General features: G+C 44.1%; 1 protein-coding gene across 2 annotated transcripts in view; it reads right to left on the bottom strand.

Moving 5' to 3' along the window:
- Window positions 1-3,392: 3,392 nt before the first annotated feature.
- Window positions 3,393-18,772, bottom strand: part of Lin52 (lin-52 DREAM MuvB core complex component) — an 87,688-nt gene continuing 72,308 nt past the window's right edge. Inside the window, exon 6 of one of the 2 annotated variants that reach the window (XM_016001421.3) lies at window positions 3,393-5,261. In XM_016001421.3, the coding sequence (XP_015856907.2) occupies window positions 5,206-5,261 (56 nt within the window). In that variant the 3' untranslated portion in view covers window positions 3,393-5,205. Of the gene's footprint in view, window positions 5,262-8,223; window positions 11,908-18,772 lie in introns of those variants that run through there. The other variant, XM_076551070.1, reaches the window with a different exon arrangement.

The following is an 18,772-nucleotide window of genomic DNA, read 5'->3' as shown; positions in this document are numbered from 1 at the left end:
ACACTTACTTATTGAGAGCGAGTGTTGTGTGTGTGTGTGTGCACACATGTACATGCCATGGAGCCCATGGGGTGATGAGGACAATTCTCAGGAGTCAGTGTCTGCCTTCTACCACAGAGGTCCGGGGGTTCAGACTCATCTCTTCAGACTTGGTGGCAAGCACCTTTACCTGCTGGGCCACCTCACCGACTCCAGCGGATTCCTAAATGCTCTTTGCCATGTACTGCTTTACATTCTATTTACCAAAGAGACTGTGGGACACAACACATTTGGACTTACTTCGACATCTCCCAAAAGTTATTTAAAAGTCAGGTATTGTTACCACTGTCTCTTGCACAGGGAAGATGGGAAAACAGAATCAGAGACTCAGATTTTTGGCTCCTTTGACGCTATATAATTGAACTTTTGGTTATCGGAGGTCACCTCCAAAAATATCAGGTATAGATCAAAATAAAGATGAAAAAATGTGAGGCAAGCTTCAGATTCCCATGGAAACTATCCACACACCCTTTGTCCCTGGCTTTGACTAAGTTTACCACTGCATTCTGTACGGCAAAGTACTTCTGACATGGGTTGCAATCAAGAGGGGCTGGATTTCTCTTTATCAACCAGATAACCCCAAGTCACACAGAATGCAGCTAATCATGATGGCCTGTGTTGGCAAATAGGCTCCTTTTCTGTTTTTCAAAGAGATCATCCAAGGAAGCCTGGGGACAGTAGGCAGGAGAAGAGCCGGACACATGGAGGTGATAGGGGCTAGAAATGCAGGCAGGCTGAGGAGGGGTACCCTGGCAGGCCATGTGCTCTTTGAGATCAGAATCTACATGCAGGCTGTGGGTCAATTCTTGACATGGCTGGAAGAAGCTCAGTGAAGGTCCAGGAATGGTACCACAGCCAGGCTGCATGTGATGTCCCTAGAGAGGGAGAAGGAGTGAGGCCAGAGGGTGAAGACACAGCAAGGTCAGGTAGCTGAGTGGGCTTCTGGGAAGGGCAGGGTGCTTAGTGCTTCAGACTCTGGCTCAAGGGATGGGGCCAGGCTGTGCCCAGTACAGCTCTCCTCTGCCCACAGCCTGTGCCTTCTGGGGTTGGGGAAACCTCTCACAAGTTGCTTTGTTTAGAGACTCTGTCCCCATCCCTCCTCCCCCCTGCATCTGTCCTCTGTTTAGAGTTGTGTGAAGCGGAAGACAATTCGGGGCTTATTAGTGTCCCAGGGAGACATGTAACTTGTGCTGCTGGGACCCAAACAGCGCGAGTCTTAGCAGCAAACTCCAGCGGAGTAAGGACTGAGGAATTGTCTCACCTAATTACAGGGCCTGGCTCTCTCTGTGTTTGTGATTCGGTACGGTTGTCCGATCGCTTTTGATCGCTTTTCTCCGTTTGCCGGCTCAGGTCATGCTGGAATTGTGCTAATTAGAAGAGAAATGGACAGAGTGATCCTGTCAGCCCCGGTTACTGGTGGGGACAAAGCAGAATATTATTCTGAGGCAATGTTTTGTAAGAGCCCTTCTCCTGCTCTCATTAGGAGGAAGAGGCCCCCAGGAGGGAAGTTCCGAATGCTTGGCCTGGCTAATGGAGCACTGGGGTGTTCCTGTGCTAACTAACAGGCTCTGCTCGCCCTCATGCCAACCAGGGGCCTCACAGTTGCCCCTGGTATCACCTGAAGCCTCCAACTGTCCTTGGTCTAACAGAAAGTGCCAGACAAAAGGTGGGAAGGTTGATGGCCTTTTCAGACACAGGGACATACTTCCAATGTGGCGAAGATGCTAAATAAGTATGAACAGCCAGCTACAGGACAGTTAGAACTTACGAACTGAACTTGGAGAGACCTCTGCTTGCCCATTCAATGGGCTACTGGAATAGGGTGGTTTGGGGTCTCTTAAAGGAAGGAGAAGACACAAAACAGAATATGACTTCACGCTTGGAGATAAAGATGGGCCAAGTCTAAGCTGCTAAGAAACCACTTATTTGACCCCCGGGAGCCAGATATCTTGGCCTACCTGCCCCCTTTCCAACCTGCAGTCCATCTTCCTGCAATGCCTTAGTGCTGGGGACAGGGACTTCATTGCAAGGCAGTCGTGGACCTCCCAAATGCTGTTCTGAGGCTGCAGAGTCAGTGGGGGAATTTCACCTGCTGTATCATTACTGTCCTGATTTGAGTGAACTCAAAAGCTATAATAACAAGACCAACACCAAGGAGCAGCTAGCAAATGCCTACTTCTAATTATAAGAAGGGCCAGATGTGGCGGCACACACCTTTAATCTCAGCACTCGGGAGGCAGAGGCCAGCTGATCTCTGTGAGTTTGAGGACAGCCTGGGCTACGTGTTGAACTCCGGGACAGCCAGGGCTACATGATGAGATCCTGTTTTTTGTTTTTGTTTTTGTAAAATAAGGGCTAGTGAGGTGACTCAGTTGGGTAAAAACACTTGCTGCCTAGCCTGATGAGCTGAGTTCAAGTCCCTGGACCTACATGGTAGAGGGAGAGAATTGACTCCCAGAAGTTGCCCTTTGACCACAAACACACACAGTGAATGACCAAAAAGTTTTATATTATGGAAAATACGTTTTTAAAATAAAAAGATAAGGAAATTAATGAGGGTGCTTTTTAATTAACAAAATTAATATCCTATATGAGCTGTCTATCACTTCGTTTTCCTTAAACTGGAATGCTTTCTCTAGAAGGACATGCTCTGGTGAAGACAAATCCATGACCCACAGGTGGCAGAGTGGCCCAGGTGAGTGAGTACTTCTCTTCTCTAGGTCTCACACAAAGGAACTTGTACTAAAGCAGATGAAGATGTCTTCCATCAAGACATGGAAGAACTAGGTACGTATGAGGGAGACACAATCCCCGGAGCTTGTGCTCTCAAAGGGCGGTAAGATCTGGACTCAGATTACTTAGGTGTGAGGTGTGATCAGGTGTGATCCTGTGATCTGCAGCACAGGAATGGCACATTTCAATCTTGGAGGAAGGTCATCTCCCATGGGGTCACCAGGGCTTACAGGAAGAACAGGTATGATATGTGCAAAATGAAATGGAGGCTGAGACTCCCGTGGCATGGGTAAGCAAGGCACTCACTGTTCAGAGTAAGAAGAGCTCTTATTGGAAGAGAGACTTTCTGGGGAGACGAAAGACTCCAAACGGAAGGATCAACCAGGTTGTCATTTTAAACTGTCATGTTTAACCCTTTAAACCCGAGGAGAGAGATGGACCGTTGACAATATACACAAGGTGGTACCAAAGCTTTCTAAAGGGTCCCACTGGGTCAGGGAATTTAGCAGTGACGGCAGGATGGCTGGTGGGACAGGGGACTTGTCACTCAAATTGTACTTTCCATGAGTCCAGGTTTAAATATACAGCTTGGCCCTTTAAGGGAAAAATTCGACCTCCAATACAAGGGACACATTTATTATGAAGACATATTATACACAAAGTATAATCCTCTAACGTTCTAAAATACATATGCATACTGTACATACATTTATATTATCAATATAAAAATACATCATTAACATTTCTAAGGATGACAAATACAAAACAATAAATATCACAATTCTACAACATTGTCTACTTACATTAATTAAGTGCTGGTGAACAGGATGACAATGAGAGGAGGCCACAGCAGTTCCAAACACCAACCACTGGCTTCCCGTTACAGACGAGTTGGTTTGGGGAGCCATCCCAGTATTCTCCACATACCTTTCAAGTCCCCAAACCCCGAAAAGTGCCTGATGTCATCAACTCTCAAAAACAGAGTGAAGAAAAAATTTGACATATGGCATTATTTCTGATCACTCGTATACACTCACTTTAACCGCATTTCGTGAGATAAAAAATGTCAATCACAGACTTAAGCTTAAAATCAACTGGCCCTTCTAGGGAGTACTCCAGCAGAATGCTTCTCTTCTCATACTTCTCTTTTGTGGTACATATTTCATTGCTTTTTCCTTTTAAAAAGTAAAACGGTGTCGATCAAACAGCACTAAGAAAGGGGACAATCCAGTATCAACTCTAGCATTAGGCACAAGTGTCTGTCAAGAATGGTCAAGGGACCCGCTGTGAACCTCAAGAGCACTGTGCCCTAACAGACACATGACAGAGACCTGGCCACAGCTTCTCCTGTGTCCGAACTCCCAATGGATGATGGCCACGGAGCTTTTCTTTCTATAATATTGAGGGAACTCTGCGCTTTTCAAAATGTGAAAGGCTGGGTCTAATCCATTTTACCCAGGGGCAAGATTTTCAGACTTTAGCAGACATATACAAGTAGCAAAAATAATCTGTGAGAGTTGTTTTAAGCCAGACCATTTTCCTCTGGGTATGTTTGTATCATGTAAGTGGAGTATCTGATATGGGGCTGAGAGGAGGAAAAGGGGAAAGCATTGTTACCATCCGACAGCACACACTAAGTCAGTCGGGGCTTCTTGTTTTCAGTCGAAGGGAACTCTTACAACCATGCCCTCCCACTACCAGGTCACACTCACTTTTTCACTTACAAATGTAAGAGACTAACCAGAGTTCCTTCCATTGTCTTCACACTAGCCTGGGGGTCTAGAACCCAGGGTGACCCAGCATGAGTCTTTTTTCTAGAGAGTCACTATGAGAGCTCCACTTGTCCAGAGTCAGACCTGCAAAGTGGGCCTGGGAGCGGGGGAATGGATAGTGCTAAGGGCAAGAGTGTCATTGGAGGTACAGACTTACAAAAGCAGATGTACATTTCAAGAGGATTGTTTCCTTCAGAATGGAAGTCATAGAATCCGTTAGATCTGTAGAGTTCACAGGTCAGGATGCACAGTCTGGTCCAGAATGTAGTTGGTCTCTCTCTGATGTCCTCGTCATGAATGCTTCTTAAGAGGTCAAGTACAACTTAACAGAACCCACTAATCAACACGTCACTACTGACTCTGCCATTACAGAACCGAAGGAGTTCTAAGATCCTGAGACTCCTCAGTCACTTTTGGAAAGGACCTTTCGGAATGATGAGACCTCTATGTTACCAGAGCTACGGAGCCGACTCAGGAAATGGCAATGGTCCTCGGGTAGAACAGATTCTTCTCTTGCTGCCAAATGTCCTCAGAGGTGCGGAGTGCCAGGAGCAGGGGAGAAGGGCAGTCTTTCCCCAGGAAGCACGCTGCGTGCGTCATCAGAGCGACACTGGGAAGGGAACTTGGTGTAGTCTTCAGGACACTTGTGCTGGAGTGGCTGCTACTTCTTGGGTTTCTCTAGGATGTTCAGGAATTTCCCCCTGGTCATCTCTCTGGCTGCAATCATAAAGAAAACAAAGCAGCAATGAGAATTAGGACCGGAAAGGGGATCACAGGAAGACTTAAGTTACACATGCAGGCCCAACTCCCCCAAAGATGTCGTCTGACTTCCACACCCTCATCCTGTGCACCTGCACTTATAAACACGTGTTAATATGAAAAAGGATATGGGTAATTAAATCAACTGTACACCAAACTGCTACTCCAACAAATTCAATCACCACTCATGTTCTAGCAGAGGGAAAGAAAACCACCACTGACAATTACGACTGGACAGCAAATCTCAAGTCGGCAATGTATAAGGTCCAGGACGGGGGTGGAGGGTGATTATCAGCTATCCTTACAACAAATCACCAGGGAATTCCCGTAAGTCCCTCTGTTTGTCTCTCAGCTCTAATGCTCATGTTCACTATCTTATGGCGTTTGCTCTGGGAGGCTAAAATCCAACTAGGATCAGAATCTTGTCTGGACTGTTGGTCTCTGCCCATCTAGAAAGTCAAATCAACCCCCCACCCCCCCACCCCCGCCCTGAGCCGCAGCGGGAGGCCCTGTGTGCTGCACTACAGCAGGGTTTATATCCCCTTGGTGCAGTTCATCTGGGATGGTGTAATAAAGCAGCCTTTATAGGCCTTTGGTCCTCTCGCTTGGCATTGTCAGCCCGTGGGTATTTAATAGAACCAGGCAAGGTTTATGTGTCTTTCTCCGACTTTCAGCACCGTCAATCTCTGAAACCTAGCTGTTGCTAGGTTTATTCAGCTACTTTCCTGTATGTCAGGCTCCGAAGTAAAAGTAAAACATTTCCCAATTAAAAGGGCCACCGCTCTAGAAGCAAATTTTCAATAAGCATGTGCAATGCAACCTCCACCCCGCTGCAGCCCCATCTTCACTCCACAGAACCATCTTTTTAGATCTCTTAAATGGATTCAACAGCTCTCAAGGTTTCTGATGGCTAGGCTGGGAAGCCAGAAGTCTTCCATAACTATGCAGTGGACATCGGACAGTGGTGTCTCGGCCTCACAATATGTCCATCTTGGCCAAAGAAAGGAAGTGGCTAGGGAGGCACCTGCAGTAATGAAAGGGATGTTTGCCCATCTTCTTGTTGCCTTTATCTAGGACAGAGCAAAAGACTCGAGACAGATCCTCCACTCCAACCAACCTAAACTTAACAGTGGCTTGTCTGCCAGGCCTGATGGTAAAGGCCTGGAATCCTAGCCGGGGCTGGATAACTTCCTAAAACCCAGTCCTAGAATAAAGTGAATAAAACGAGGCCTGGGCTGTAGCTCAGTTGGTAGAGTGCTGATCCTAGTTGGATTTTAGCCTAGAGTGCAGCAGGCTGGAGGGTCAATCACTGCCCGCACGCCAGCTCCTTCTCTGTACAACCTGCCATCACAGGGATGCTTTCGGTATTATCAGTCCGTGCTCCCAGTGTTCACGAGCTCCGGGCTCCAGTGAAAGGTGGACATTCTGTCAGGTAGGAGTGCAAGTTCAGGGAGAGCTGTCTCAGTGCTGTCCATGCCCAAATCTGAGCCTTCCTTGGTGGTTTACACAAGGTTTGTACAGAACTGAGGGAGGCCCATTGACTAAATCTGGACACATACACAATAATAAACGAGAGAATAAACAGGAACACAGCAAGCGCTAACGCTTCCTTTAAAGTCAGTTACGCCTGGACAGCGGCTTTCAGTGAACCTCTCTCTCTCTAGGGTAGGGTTTATTTCCTTTTTTTTGTTATTTCTCAAGAAAATAGTTAATTTTTTTCTTGAAACTAAGTCTCTATGTAGCCCTGGCTGGCCTGGAACTCACTCTGTAGACCAGGCTGGTCTCAAACTGGCAGAGATCCACCTGCCTCTGTCTCCCAAATGCTGAGATTAAAGGCATGTACTACCTACTGGGCCCAGTAAAAACAACAATCAATTTAGGTTTGTTTACTTTGTGTGTGGGTACAGAGCGCCCACAGAAGTCAGAGGACAGCTTGTGGGGGTTAGTTCTCTCTTTCCATCCTGGGTTTAAGGGACTGAATTCAGTTGTAGGCTTGGCAGCAAGTACCCTTTATTGGCTGAGCCATTTGAAGGAAGTAATGCCAAATTAATGGAGATCGGGGTCAAGGACTAACTACTCTAGAGGAAATCCAATCAACTACTTAGCCAAGGGGAGACGGCAAGGCCATTTTATAGAGAATTCAGGACTTGGGGTTGGGGATGCAGCCAGGCTGGTAGACTGTCTGCCTAGTACTACATCAACTGAGCATGGGGGTGTGTCTGAAATCCCAGCACTCAGGAGACAAAGGCAGGAGCCAGAACCGCAAGGCTGTGCTTACAGAGTGAGGGAGAGGCCAGGATGACCACATGGGGAAAAAAACCAAAGAGAACCAAAGAATCTGAACTCATTTCTAGCTCAAGCGCAGCGAGGTAGCTGGGCCAGGCTCAGGCTGGACGGTCTAAGGCTCACCGGCTTCCTCTGTCCAGCAGGAACAGCAGAGCTCACCTCTACCTTCTCTTGGATGCTGTCAGCGTAGTGGCGACCGATCACTAACAATGGTTTTTAGAGATGGCAAGTAACTAGTTTTTGTTCCTCCCACATTTTCTGAGTGAATGAATGGATGAGTAAGGGAGGTCAGAAACCTCAAAACTCCATTGACAGAATAGCTACCCTTCTCTTTACAAATTTAATTTCCTTACTCTTTTGGGTAGAGCAGCTACAAGGGTTAACTGCCTACTCTTGAGGGTAAAGTATAAGAACTCTAAACCTAAACAGCATCAAACCAGTCTGCAGTGTGGCTGGAGGCCAGTGTGGAAACCAGAACCCTGACACACCCTGATTTCACTGGTGATTTCTGCTTGCTGGTGAGTTCAGACTTCCCAAGTCCTTACTGTTACTTAAAATAATAGGGATTTATCCTTATTTGTGTGTGTGTGTGTGTGTGTGTGTGCGTGCGTGCGTGCGTGCGTGCGTGCGTGTGTGTGTGTGTGTGTGTGTGTTGCCTGTATGTATGCATGGTTAGCGCTTGCAGAAGACAGAAGAGGGTGTCAGATTTCTTGGATCTGGTGTTATAGGCGGTTGCAAGCTGCCACATGGGTGCTGGGAACTGAACCCAGATACAGTGGAAGAGCAGACAGTGTTCTCTACCACCAAGCCATCTCGTCACCTCTTACAGTGAAAGAATGACCTGCATGTGTTAAGACTTAGAACTTTAAAGACCCAAATATTTGAGGGCTCAAGAGTTTCAAAGGAAAAACAGGCAGAGATTCTGAAGTCTCTCCGTGGTAAATTTTCCGTGAATTTAACCAATCCTTTTTTTAACAACTCCCTTTCCACTCAATCATTCCTCCCCCTTCGACCTAATCCAAGTACACAGAGTTGCAGGAAACCACCGTAAAAGTAGAAGTAATTCAAAAGACATCATCTTCTACATGGGAGGGGAAAGTTTCCCTTCTTGCCAGTCCCATATAGGAGATATACGAATGCATGACATGGCCGCTCCCTAAGAGAGGCTGGGTCCTATAAATCAGCTCCTGAACACCAACCCCTTTTTGTGCACAGGGAAATTGCTACGGGTCAGGGGCTGCTCCAGAGCAAGTGCCCTCCTGTTCACTTGTCATCAGGAATGTTAACATTTCTGATGAATTCATACAGCCCTTATTTTATTCCCCATTTCTTTATCCTTGCTCTCTTGATCTGCTGCAGTGTGAAGATTTTCACCCAACCTTCGACTGTAATCACCGCCCGCACACTGCACCCCCCTAAACCTAGTGAAATTGTTTAGTGATGCCAACCGCGCTTTTAATTTGCAAGACATCAGACACAGAGGTAATTTATACCAACATCTGTTCATTTTTGACTTCTGAAACAAACTCACACATGCTGTTACAAAATCCCATTAGGAGTAAGGAGACAGCCTTCTGCTACTGTTTCATATTCCTTACACACACACACACACACACACACACACACACACACACACACACACACACACACACTCTCTCTCTCTCTCTCTCTCTCTCTCTCTCTCTCTCTCTCTCTCTCTCTCCCTCTCTCTCTCCGAGGAGGGGTTATATATGTAAATATATTTTGCTAATGTCCTCTCACCAAAGGATTTCAACTCTCTCTTGGGAAGAGCCTTCAGAGCTGCTGCTTACTCTCAGGGGTAAGAAGCTATCTGTCTCCTGCCTAGCTCCACCCCCCACGCCTTCTTCCCAGTAGTTATAGTTTGTTTTTTTCTGGATAAATGCTCGGGGTAAGATTCTATGTTCTTGAGCTTGGCACTTTTAGTTCCTCCATTTCTCTCGGTTCTTCTCAACACCTACAACGTTGATGTGTCACAACAGAAAAGAAGGGCAGAGCTGGAAGATGCACAGTCACAAAGTACCTGCCGTGTAAGCTGAGGATCCGAGTTTGGTCCCCAGAGCCCACCTGAAAAGGCTGGGTGTGGTGGTGCATGCTTGTCAGCCCAGGCAGGGGTGGAGACAGTGGAGCCCCGGGGCTTGCCAGTCAACCAGCCTGGTCTTACCTGGTGAGTCCAGACTAGTGAGACTTGTCTCAGGAAATAAGGTGGACGGTGCGTGAGAAAGAACACCGAGGCTCCCCTCTCGCTTCCTCACGCACATCTGCGCATGCTCCCTCACACATGTGTACTCAGCACACAAAAGAAACAATCCTAAGAGCAAGGGATACAGCTCAATGGTAGACTGCTTGCCTAGCAGGTTGTTACCCGGCATCACACATATACAAGGAAAAGGGAAGAGAGAGAGGAGACAAGGCCTAGAAAAAAGAAGTGGCTAGAGAGTTTTATCTAGTTGATGAAATTTGTGTTTTTCCTTTGGGGCCTATTGTCTAGAACTACCAGCTTGTGGGAAGACAACATTACCACCATTGTAATGACTATGCAAGAGGGACCCAGTGGTCATCAGCCACCAGACTATGTGATGTGCTGATGAGAAGCATGACACCACGTCACACCATGATCTACAAGCCCTCCCAGATAGTGCTCAGATCACAAATGGAGACACGCACAACAAAGACTCCTCGCAGGGTAAATGTGAACTGCTGCTGAGTGTGGACCGGAGGCCATTCATACATGCAGAAAGCCAGCAACCGGCTGAACTCTGATCAACTCCCAGCTTTATGTTGCTTCTATCCCCTTTGTAGTCTCTCCCAGACTGCCAGGTTCATAGCAGCTGTAAATGCCCGGGTATACTTAAAGAGGTCATGGCCGAAGGGAGGATGCTAGCCTGCTTACTCTGAAAGAGGTGTGGGGTTAATCTAGTCTCTTCCTTAGACCCTTCAATCCCCCATCTTCCATCTAGCCTTGCCTCTAGTTCCCATTCCAACGACTAGCCCCAAACTGCCTTCTCTGCAGTAAATTTTCTGGTGGCTGGGTGAAAAGATTCAGTAGTACAGATTGATTTCTTACCAGTGAGGGGATGAGGGATTACCAGAGGCCCCTGGTTAACGAGATTGGGTGCAGAGTCTCTCTCGAGACCAGCCCTCTCTGCCAGAGCTTTGTACCTTTTGTCCATGACATATGGGTTTCATTACAGAAAGATTTTTCAGATTATAACTTTGAGGCAATTGCCTGCTAAAATTCTGCTCGACTTTTATGTAGGGAACAATGTAAAGATTAAGTAACTTTTTAATGAAATAGAAGAAACTCATAAAATGTTTGGGCCTCAATTTCAATCTACTTTAAATATTTTGGTGCTGCAATGTAATTAAAAACATTTGCAAGGTGGAGAAGAGTTATTCCCTACCCCTCTTGCTTTTTTCCTCATCTAGAAGAGTAACAACCAGCAGGTTTTAGGAGATTCTACTATGAGCATCAAGAAAACAAAGGAGACAAGCTAATACCGTGACAGGACAGGTCTCTTCTGTATGCAACAGAATACAGAAACTTGAAACTCAGTTCCTACCTTGAACCCGGAGGCCTGTGGGCAAGTCTGTCTCTTGGAGCTTCAGACTCCTCATCTGTTCAAGGTGGGATTAATACAAAGGTCACACAGGCATCCATCCGTAAGTGCTACCTACTGTCATCACATCGTTCTTGTGCCTCAGTCTTCAGCTGCATCATAGAAACATGCTGTTCTGTCACCTTCACACTCATGTGACCACTGGTCTGAGTCGGAATGCCTTCCCTAGGTTTTTGGTCAGCCTTGGCAAGCACTGGCATTTTCTTAGCTGTCCACAAATAAGGGGTACCATGTCTATACTAAATAAACGAGCATACAGCATGAGGACTAGCAAAAGGAAGCTTATTATTTAGTCTTCCTTTAAAAATAAATCGCTAGCCGGGCGGTGGTGGCGCACACCTTTAATCCCAGCACTCGGGAGGCAGAGCCAGGTGGATCTCTGTGAGTTCGAGGCCAGCCTGGGCTATCAAGTGAGCTCCAGGAAAGGCGCAAAGCTACACAGAGAAATCCTGTCTCGAAAAACCAAAAAAAAATAAAAAAATAGAAAATAAAATAAAATAAATCTCTAGTTTAAAATGAATTTTACTCATTTAATGTGTGAGTTTTGCCTGCATATTTGTCTGTTGCCCATGTCCAGCTCTGTGTCCACCGAGGTCAGAAGAGGGCATCAGATCCTCCTGGAACTGGACTTATGGATGGTGATGGATCACCACGTGGATGTTAGTAACCAGCTCGGTCCTCTGTAAGAGCAACAAGTTCTTTTAACTGCTGAACCATCTTGTTATTCTTAAAAGCCCTTATTATATTATTATATGATTATTATTATTATTATTATTATTATTATTATTATTATAACCATCTTATTATTCTTAAAAGCTCATCAGCTATAAAATAGTAATGGGCGCACCATGCATCTGGATGGCACATATACTCTGGAGGTTCGAACCGTGCTGGGAGAAGGCCTGTCAATCACAAAGCTGACGACCTCTCATGGGCTTATGGATGACTTCAATAATCCTGAGGAGAAGGTTCCAGTTACACTCCAGTGTCCACTTTACAACTCCCCCAAAGTCAAAGAAGGGCTAGAATATTCCTGACAAAATCAGGGTGTTGAAGGCTCTTCCTTGAAAAACATTCTTAGCTGTCATGTTTTGATCTCATTCCTTCTATCATAATAAGCAAACATGATAGGAACAGAAAAAACCAACCAACCAAACAAACAAACAAACAAATACAAAACCCCAACCCTATACCCCTACTGGAATCATGTTGGGTGTTAGAAGCAATTATCTTCTTTACCTGCACTAAGATTTACTTAGAACAGAAAGGAACACATAGAAACCTGTTTTGTTTTGTTTTTTATTTTCCAGAGCTGAGGACTGAACCCAGGGCCTTTCACTTGCTAGGCAAGCGCTCTACAACTGAGCTAAATCCCCAACCCTGAAGCCTGTTTGTTTAACTAGCTTTGCAAAGATCTTTTGTAGATACGGTTCAGTTTGTTATTAATTACTGTTTTGACTTTGAACCCGGAATGTTCTCAACAGCTACGACATGAGAGTGCTCCATTGGTTGGCCAACAGCGTGTGTGTGTGTGTGTGTGTGTGTGTGTGTGTGTGTACTATGCAGAAAGCACAAGGGTGTGGCCCCTCGGGAATGTCAGCCACAGTGTGCCTACTATGTGCCTTTCTGAGAGGGACTCTTCTGGAAAGCCTATTGCCTTGGAGGAGGAGCCAGAGTTAACAGATACTCGGGCGCAGCAGAGAACAGACGCCAAGGTGACTTAGAACAGCGATCTCTGTTTTGTGGGAACTGGAAAGTTTTCCTGCTGGGATGGCAGGCAGCACAGCAGTTCCTGCCTGCCAGCCCGAGACTGTTCAGGTCAGATCTCCTCTGGACAGAGCAACACCAAGTGATCAACAACCCAAGTTTAATCCAAGAAGTCATAGCAGAAGGAAAGTCAGGACTTGATGAACAGGTAAACAAATGTGGACAGTTCCAATATGGAAAATAATTTTAATAGTGTTTCATAACAGAAGGAGGGAAAAAAAGAACAGAAATATCCAGCCAATGGATTTTATTTTCGGAATATAAAACATCGAGCGGGAACATAAAATCTGAGATGTGTCAGCTGTGATGCCTGATGACTGAAGGCAGAAGCAGATGAATCTTAATTGTCAGGCACTTGCGAGATGCTGTCTTCCGGCGAGAGAATGCCTGTTTCTACAACAACTCTGCTTGCTCAGAAGTCTTTAAGAGCAAAACAAGACTACATTTGGAATATGCAATCTTACCATCCTTCTCCCTACTAAAAAGCCCAAACAAAAGAAACCTTAAAGATCTGTCTTCCAGAAATGAGAGCTAACTAAGTACTTCTTATTATGTACGTGAGACCGGGTCTCACACGGCCCAGGCTAGCCTCAAATTTGCTGCATAGTTGAGGAACTCCTGATCTTCTTGCCTCTACCTCCAGAGTGACGGGATTATAGTGTGTGCTGCTATTAAGCCTGGTTTATGCAGGGCTGGGGACTGGGCTGTGTACACACTAAGCAAGCACAACACCAACTAAGCTAGACAGATCCCCACAAGCCTTTTGTTTTTCCAGATAGGGGCTCATGTAGGCCAGGCTAGTTTCCAAATTTCCGTGTAGCAGCCAAGAGCCAAGGATGTCAAAGCCCTGATCCTCCTGCCTCTGCCTCCTGTGGGCTGGTGGGATTATAGGGGGTGCCACCATATCCTGCTCATTTGGTTCCTCTCAAGGGTAAAGCTCAACTGTGTGAAAAACAATGAGGTCAAAGCAATGAATTACACTATTAGGATAAGAATTTGTACCATATCAAGCTGATGAAAGAACATGCTGGCTGTACTTTCAGGAGGGGAGGCTAAAATCTTTTTAGATTATGGATTAGCCTATAGAAAAATGTCTGCCGTAAATCAAACAGTGAAGGGGAAGATGAATAGGAATCTCATTTACACAACTTGAGTAAAACATAGCTCTCTTAACAGATAAAGCTAGGTTTCTTCTGTATCTCAGAATCTAATCAATATTTATATGTATAATTCAGCTATTATTTGGCTTAAAAAGGCTTATTGGGAGATGTTATCATTTTTACTATTTTCTACAGAGAAAATATTTTCTAGTTTCAAATAACTCTGGACTTTGGAATTATAACCTGTCTTTATGTTAAAAAAAATTTAATTGGAAAAAAATAAAACTCCAAAACAAACAAACAAAAGAAAAAAAGAAAAGAAAAGAAAAACAAAAAAACCCAAAGCAATGAATTAATAGTCTGGGGGTTAGAACTTTTATTAAATACTCATACATTTGTGCAAAATACTCATGTATCAGGGCTTTACATAGTAAGAGATCCTGGTAAAACATGACAACCCAAGTCTTCACAAGGTCAATAGCCTCACTCATAAAGTGGGAACAGTAATAACCCTGGTCCAAGGTTAAGACAGAACTACTGGTCAAAGTGCCTGATCAGTACACAAAACATTCTACCCCAAGTCAGTAACTCACTCGTGTTACAGTCTACTCTCAGGGAAAACAGGCCAAGATCACACACAGTACAGATCACTCCACTCAACTGGGATATGCTGACAACTTCCCTCCTGGTCCACGCCACTACGAAGTGCTGCTTAAGTCTGAGGAGAAAGGAGGACTAGCCTTCTTGACCCCCAGGGCAGGGAAAGAGTTACAGCCTCACCCTGAGAAGCCAATAGAACCTCTCTTGATTATAATTTAGATAAGAACCACTAGATTGAATAATAATGTCTGAAACTCCCCTGGCTGTTTCACCTTGAGACGTCCATCACTGGGTTAAACATGATGCTAATTGCATTTGGATTGATTAATTTCTCTCACTCCTGTCTATTCGAATAACGCTTAACAAAATAATCATAGCACCCAGAGCCAAATCTTTTCCGTCAAAGGAATGAAGCCATCAGAACAGGCAGAGATGAAAGAAATGAAGATGACCCGTAATTACAGCTACGGTGATATCATTACCATATTATACAAAATGAGCATGGGGGGTGGGGGGAGGAGGGGCAGAGATTATTTATTTATTTTGATGGAACCCTACAACCTAAGAATACAGATTTGATAGTGAATGCAAAGCACAGAAATATGTAACTTTAAAATAAAAATCTTGCTCACGAAATCACAAAATTCAGCAAGCCCCAAGGCCCCAGATACATCAAGTATGTGGGACTGTGAGCAGGCATCATCCACACCACTGCTTTTCTCCACAGTAACATTATGTACATGACCTGCAGAGAGGTAAGATGCTGTCTCCCTTCACACCACAAGGATTCCCAGAGCTACTGGGGAATTCTACTTTACACAGAAAATATAATTTTACTTTAATGTTGTTAGACATGGCCTTGTGGGAAGGAGAGATGGCTCAGAGGTTAACAGCACTGGCTGCTCTTCCAAAGGACCCGGGTTTAATTCCCAGCACTCACATGGCAGCTCACAACTGTCTATAAGTAAGGTTCCAGGGGATTGGACACCCTCACACAGACCTACATGTAGGCAAAATATCAATGTACATAAAATAAAAACATTATAAAAAAGGTGGCCTTGTTTATACATTTATTACCTGAATTTTAACTGAAACTAGTTCTAGTTTAAGATGCCAAAGAAAATAGATATCTAAGAATCTTATATATGGCTCATTGGACAATATTATGGAGTTTATTTAAAACACTAGCAGGGAAGAATATAATACTATTTCCCTATAAACTTCTATTGCCCAGTAGGAGCTTTTAACACTTATGACAGAAAATCTTTGATTGCACAGGAGTTAAAACCTGGTTCTAGCAGGGTTCTATGTTGGCCACCCCAACATCTACCTTACTGGTGATCTGCTGGAGCACGTGAAGGGGCCGGTTCTGCAGACCCAGAGCTGCAGGATCTCCACCACACAGAGCTACAGCAGGACATCCAGGAGGAGTCCCACTGAGGGCCCAGCATCGATAGTGCAGCAGAATCCAGAGGCCTCGAAGCAGACCAATGACTCGGCAGTGAACACTAGCAAGTAAAGATGTATGGACAAAAGGGTTTACTGTGTGACTCACTGTGTGACACTACAGCTCCCGTGACGAGATTGATTTTTCCTTCTTTTTTTCTCTCTTCTTCTTTTCTCTTAAATTTTATTTTATTTTATTTTGAGGGGGTGGGTGCAAGGGCAGAGGGCAGATATGAAGGGATGGAGAAATGAATGAGATGGAGATGCATTGCATGATGTGAAAGACACAAAGAAGAAATAAAAAGGAAAGTTAAAAAACAAAGAAACAAAAAAACCTGATTCTGGGGCTGAAGAGATGGCTCAGAGGTTAAGAGCACTGACTGCTCTTCCAGACATCCTGAGTTCAATTCCCAGCAACCACATGGTGGTCACAACCATCTGTAATGAGATCTGATGCCCTCTTCTGGCTGTGCAAATAGAACACTGTGTACATAATAAATAAAAAAAAAACCAACACACACACAAAAAAACACCTGATTCTAAATCTAGAATTTACTAGATGGTGTTTGCAGATAAATCATGTAGCTTCTCTTTGCCTCAGCTCTTTCATCTGTAAACTACAGACAGACAGACAGACACACGTTCAATAAGTGCTGGTGCAAGAAAATAGACCAGTAACAAAACACACACATTAGAGCAATGTTGTTCCCCTAAGGCTAACTTTATAGTATCTACAGAGCCCTGTACAATGTTCTGGTCACTCTATTTACTTAAACTAATTAGACAGACATTTGTAAAGTACCTTGTACACAGAATTAAAAAAAATATTTATTAACTAGGTAAGTAAAATACTTGGTATATAATTTTAAAAAGAGTATATTTGTGTTAGGGAATTTTAAAGGCAGAGCTCCCCATAAAAAAACGAAAATGGATACTGAAATTGCCTTATTTAACTTGGACAATAGGTATGTTTCTCTACTTTCTCCTTATGTATATGCATGTTTTTCCTGCTTGTGTGCATGTCCATCATGTATGCCTGGGGCCCTCAGAGCTTAGATGATGTTGGATCCCTTGGAATTGGAGTGACAGGTGGTTGTGAGGTACCATGTGGTTGCTAGGAACTAAACCCAGGTCTCTGCTCTATCAGGAAGTGCTTTTCCTATCTGAGGCATCTCCACAGTCCCTCTCTATGTGTTAGGAACAAACTAAGCACACACATTTGAATTGATAATCAGTAACGACTTTGAACAGTACTTTAATAAAAATCCAAACAAATACTTCCGCCAGTTAATGGAGTAAAAATCTGTTTTGTTTTATAACTCAAAAGGAAAGGGAAGCTATCAAAAATTACTGTGGTTAGGAAATTATTTTTACTCTATTAATTCAATATTATCTGGTCTCTTTCCTGGTTTAGACAGACAATGTAATATAGTGAAAACAGTTTATTTCTTCTAGTTTTGGAGTTAGATAGCTACAGATTGAGATTTATTATAGAAATAGGTTTATTTTTATTGTTGCTGTTTTGAGACAGACTCTTACATTGTAGCCAAAATAGCCTTGATCTCGTTACAATCATCCTGTCTTAGCCTCCTGATCTCAAAACGTAAAGGCTACAAGCAGCCAGCCATGGCGGGCGGCTTACAACAGTAATTCTAGCACTCAACAAGTGAAGGCAAGAAAACCATGAGTTCAAGGCCATCCTTATCTACATAGTGAGTTCCAGGCCAGTTTGGGCTATATAAAACCCCATCTCAACCAAATGAACACAAGCAAATATATATTCCTGAGCATCAGTTTTCTTGTCTGTAAACTGGAAACTATGGTTTTGTAAGCGTAAACAAGAGGTTTTTAAAAAGAAGGAAGCTGGATGTATGGCAATCCCAGTTTGGAATTTCAATACTCAGGAGGTTAAAGCCAGAGATTGTCACGAGTTTGAGGCAAGTGACAATACATAGTGAGTACTAGGCTATCCAGGTATACATGGCAAGATCCTGTTTCAAAAAAACAAAAGAAAGGAAAAGAAAAAAAAATACCGTTTGGCAAGTCAATAAATGGAAGGTAGCAGTCATCATTTTTATCCTTTATGTCTTAGCTCAAATGCCCTCAACCAGAGTGGTTTCCTTGACAGGCCTAACTAAAGCAAGACCTTTTCAATGTACTCATTTCCATTTCAACCCACTTACTTCTTTGACAGCACTGCAAAATCTGAAATGAACGTTATCTTTCTTGTTTCATCAAGTTCTGCAGAACCTCTTGCAGCAACTAATAAAACACCAGATAGGCATGGTATCCCACACCTCTAATCACAACACTCAGAAACAAAGGCAGGAGGGTCTCTGTGAGTTCAAGGACCAGCCTTTCTACATAGTTCTGAGATGGCTAGAGCTATATAGACAGACCCTGTCTCAAAATAACAAAACAAAAGAGTATAATATTGGACATACAGTAGCTGTATAAATAAAAAAAAACATTTATTTACTTGTGAGGAAAGAATTGTATAGCCTTCTCAATTATCATTATTATTCTTACTATTATCATTATTAATTATTTAATGTGAATGACTGTTTTGCCTGCATGGAATGTCTCTGCACCACCTGGTGCCCACAGAGGTCAGAAGCGGGCACTGGATCTC

This window comes from Peromyscus maniculatus, chromosome 14, assembly GCF_049852395.1.
Source record: "Peromyscus maniculatus bairdii isolate BWxNUB_F1_BW_parent chromosome 14, HU_Pman_BW_mat_3.1, whole genome shotgun sequence".
NCBI classification, from domain to species: Eukaryota; Metazoa; Chordata; class Mammalia; order Rodentia; family Cricetidae; genus Peromyscus; species Peromyscus maniculatus.
Note: the sequence above shows the minus strand (reverse complement) of the source record. Positions and strands in the feature narration are given on the sequence as shown.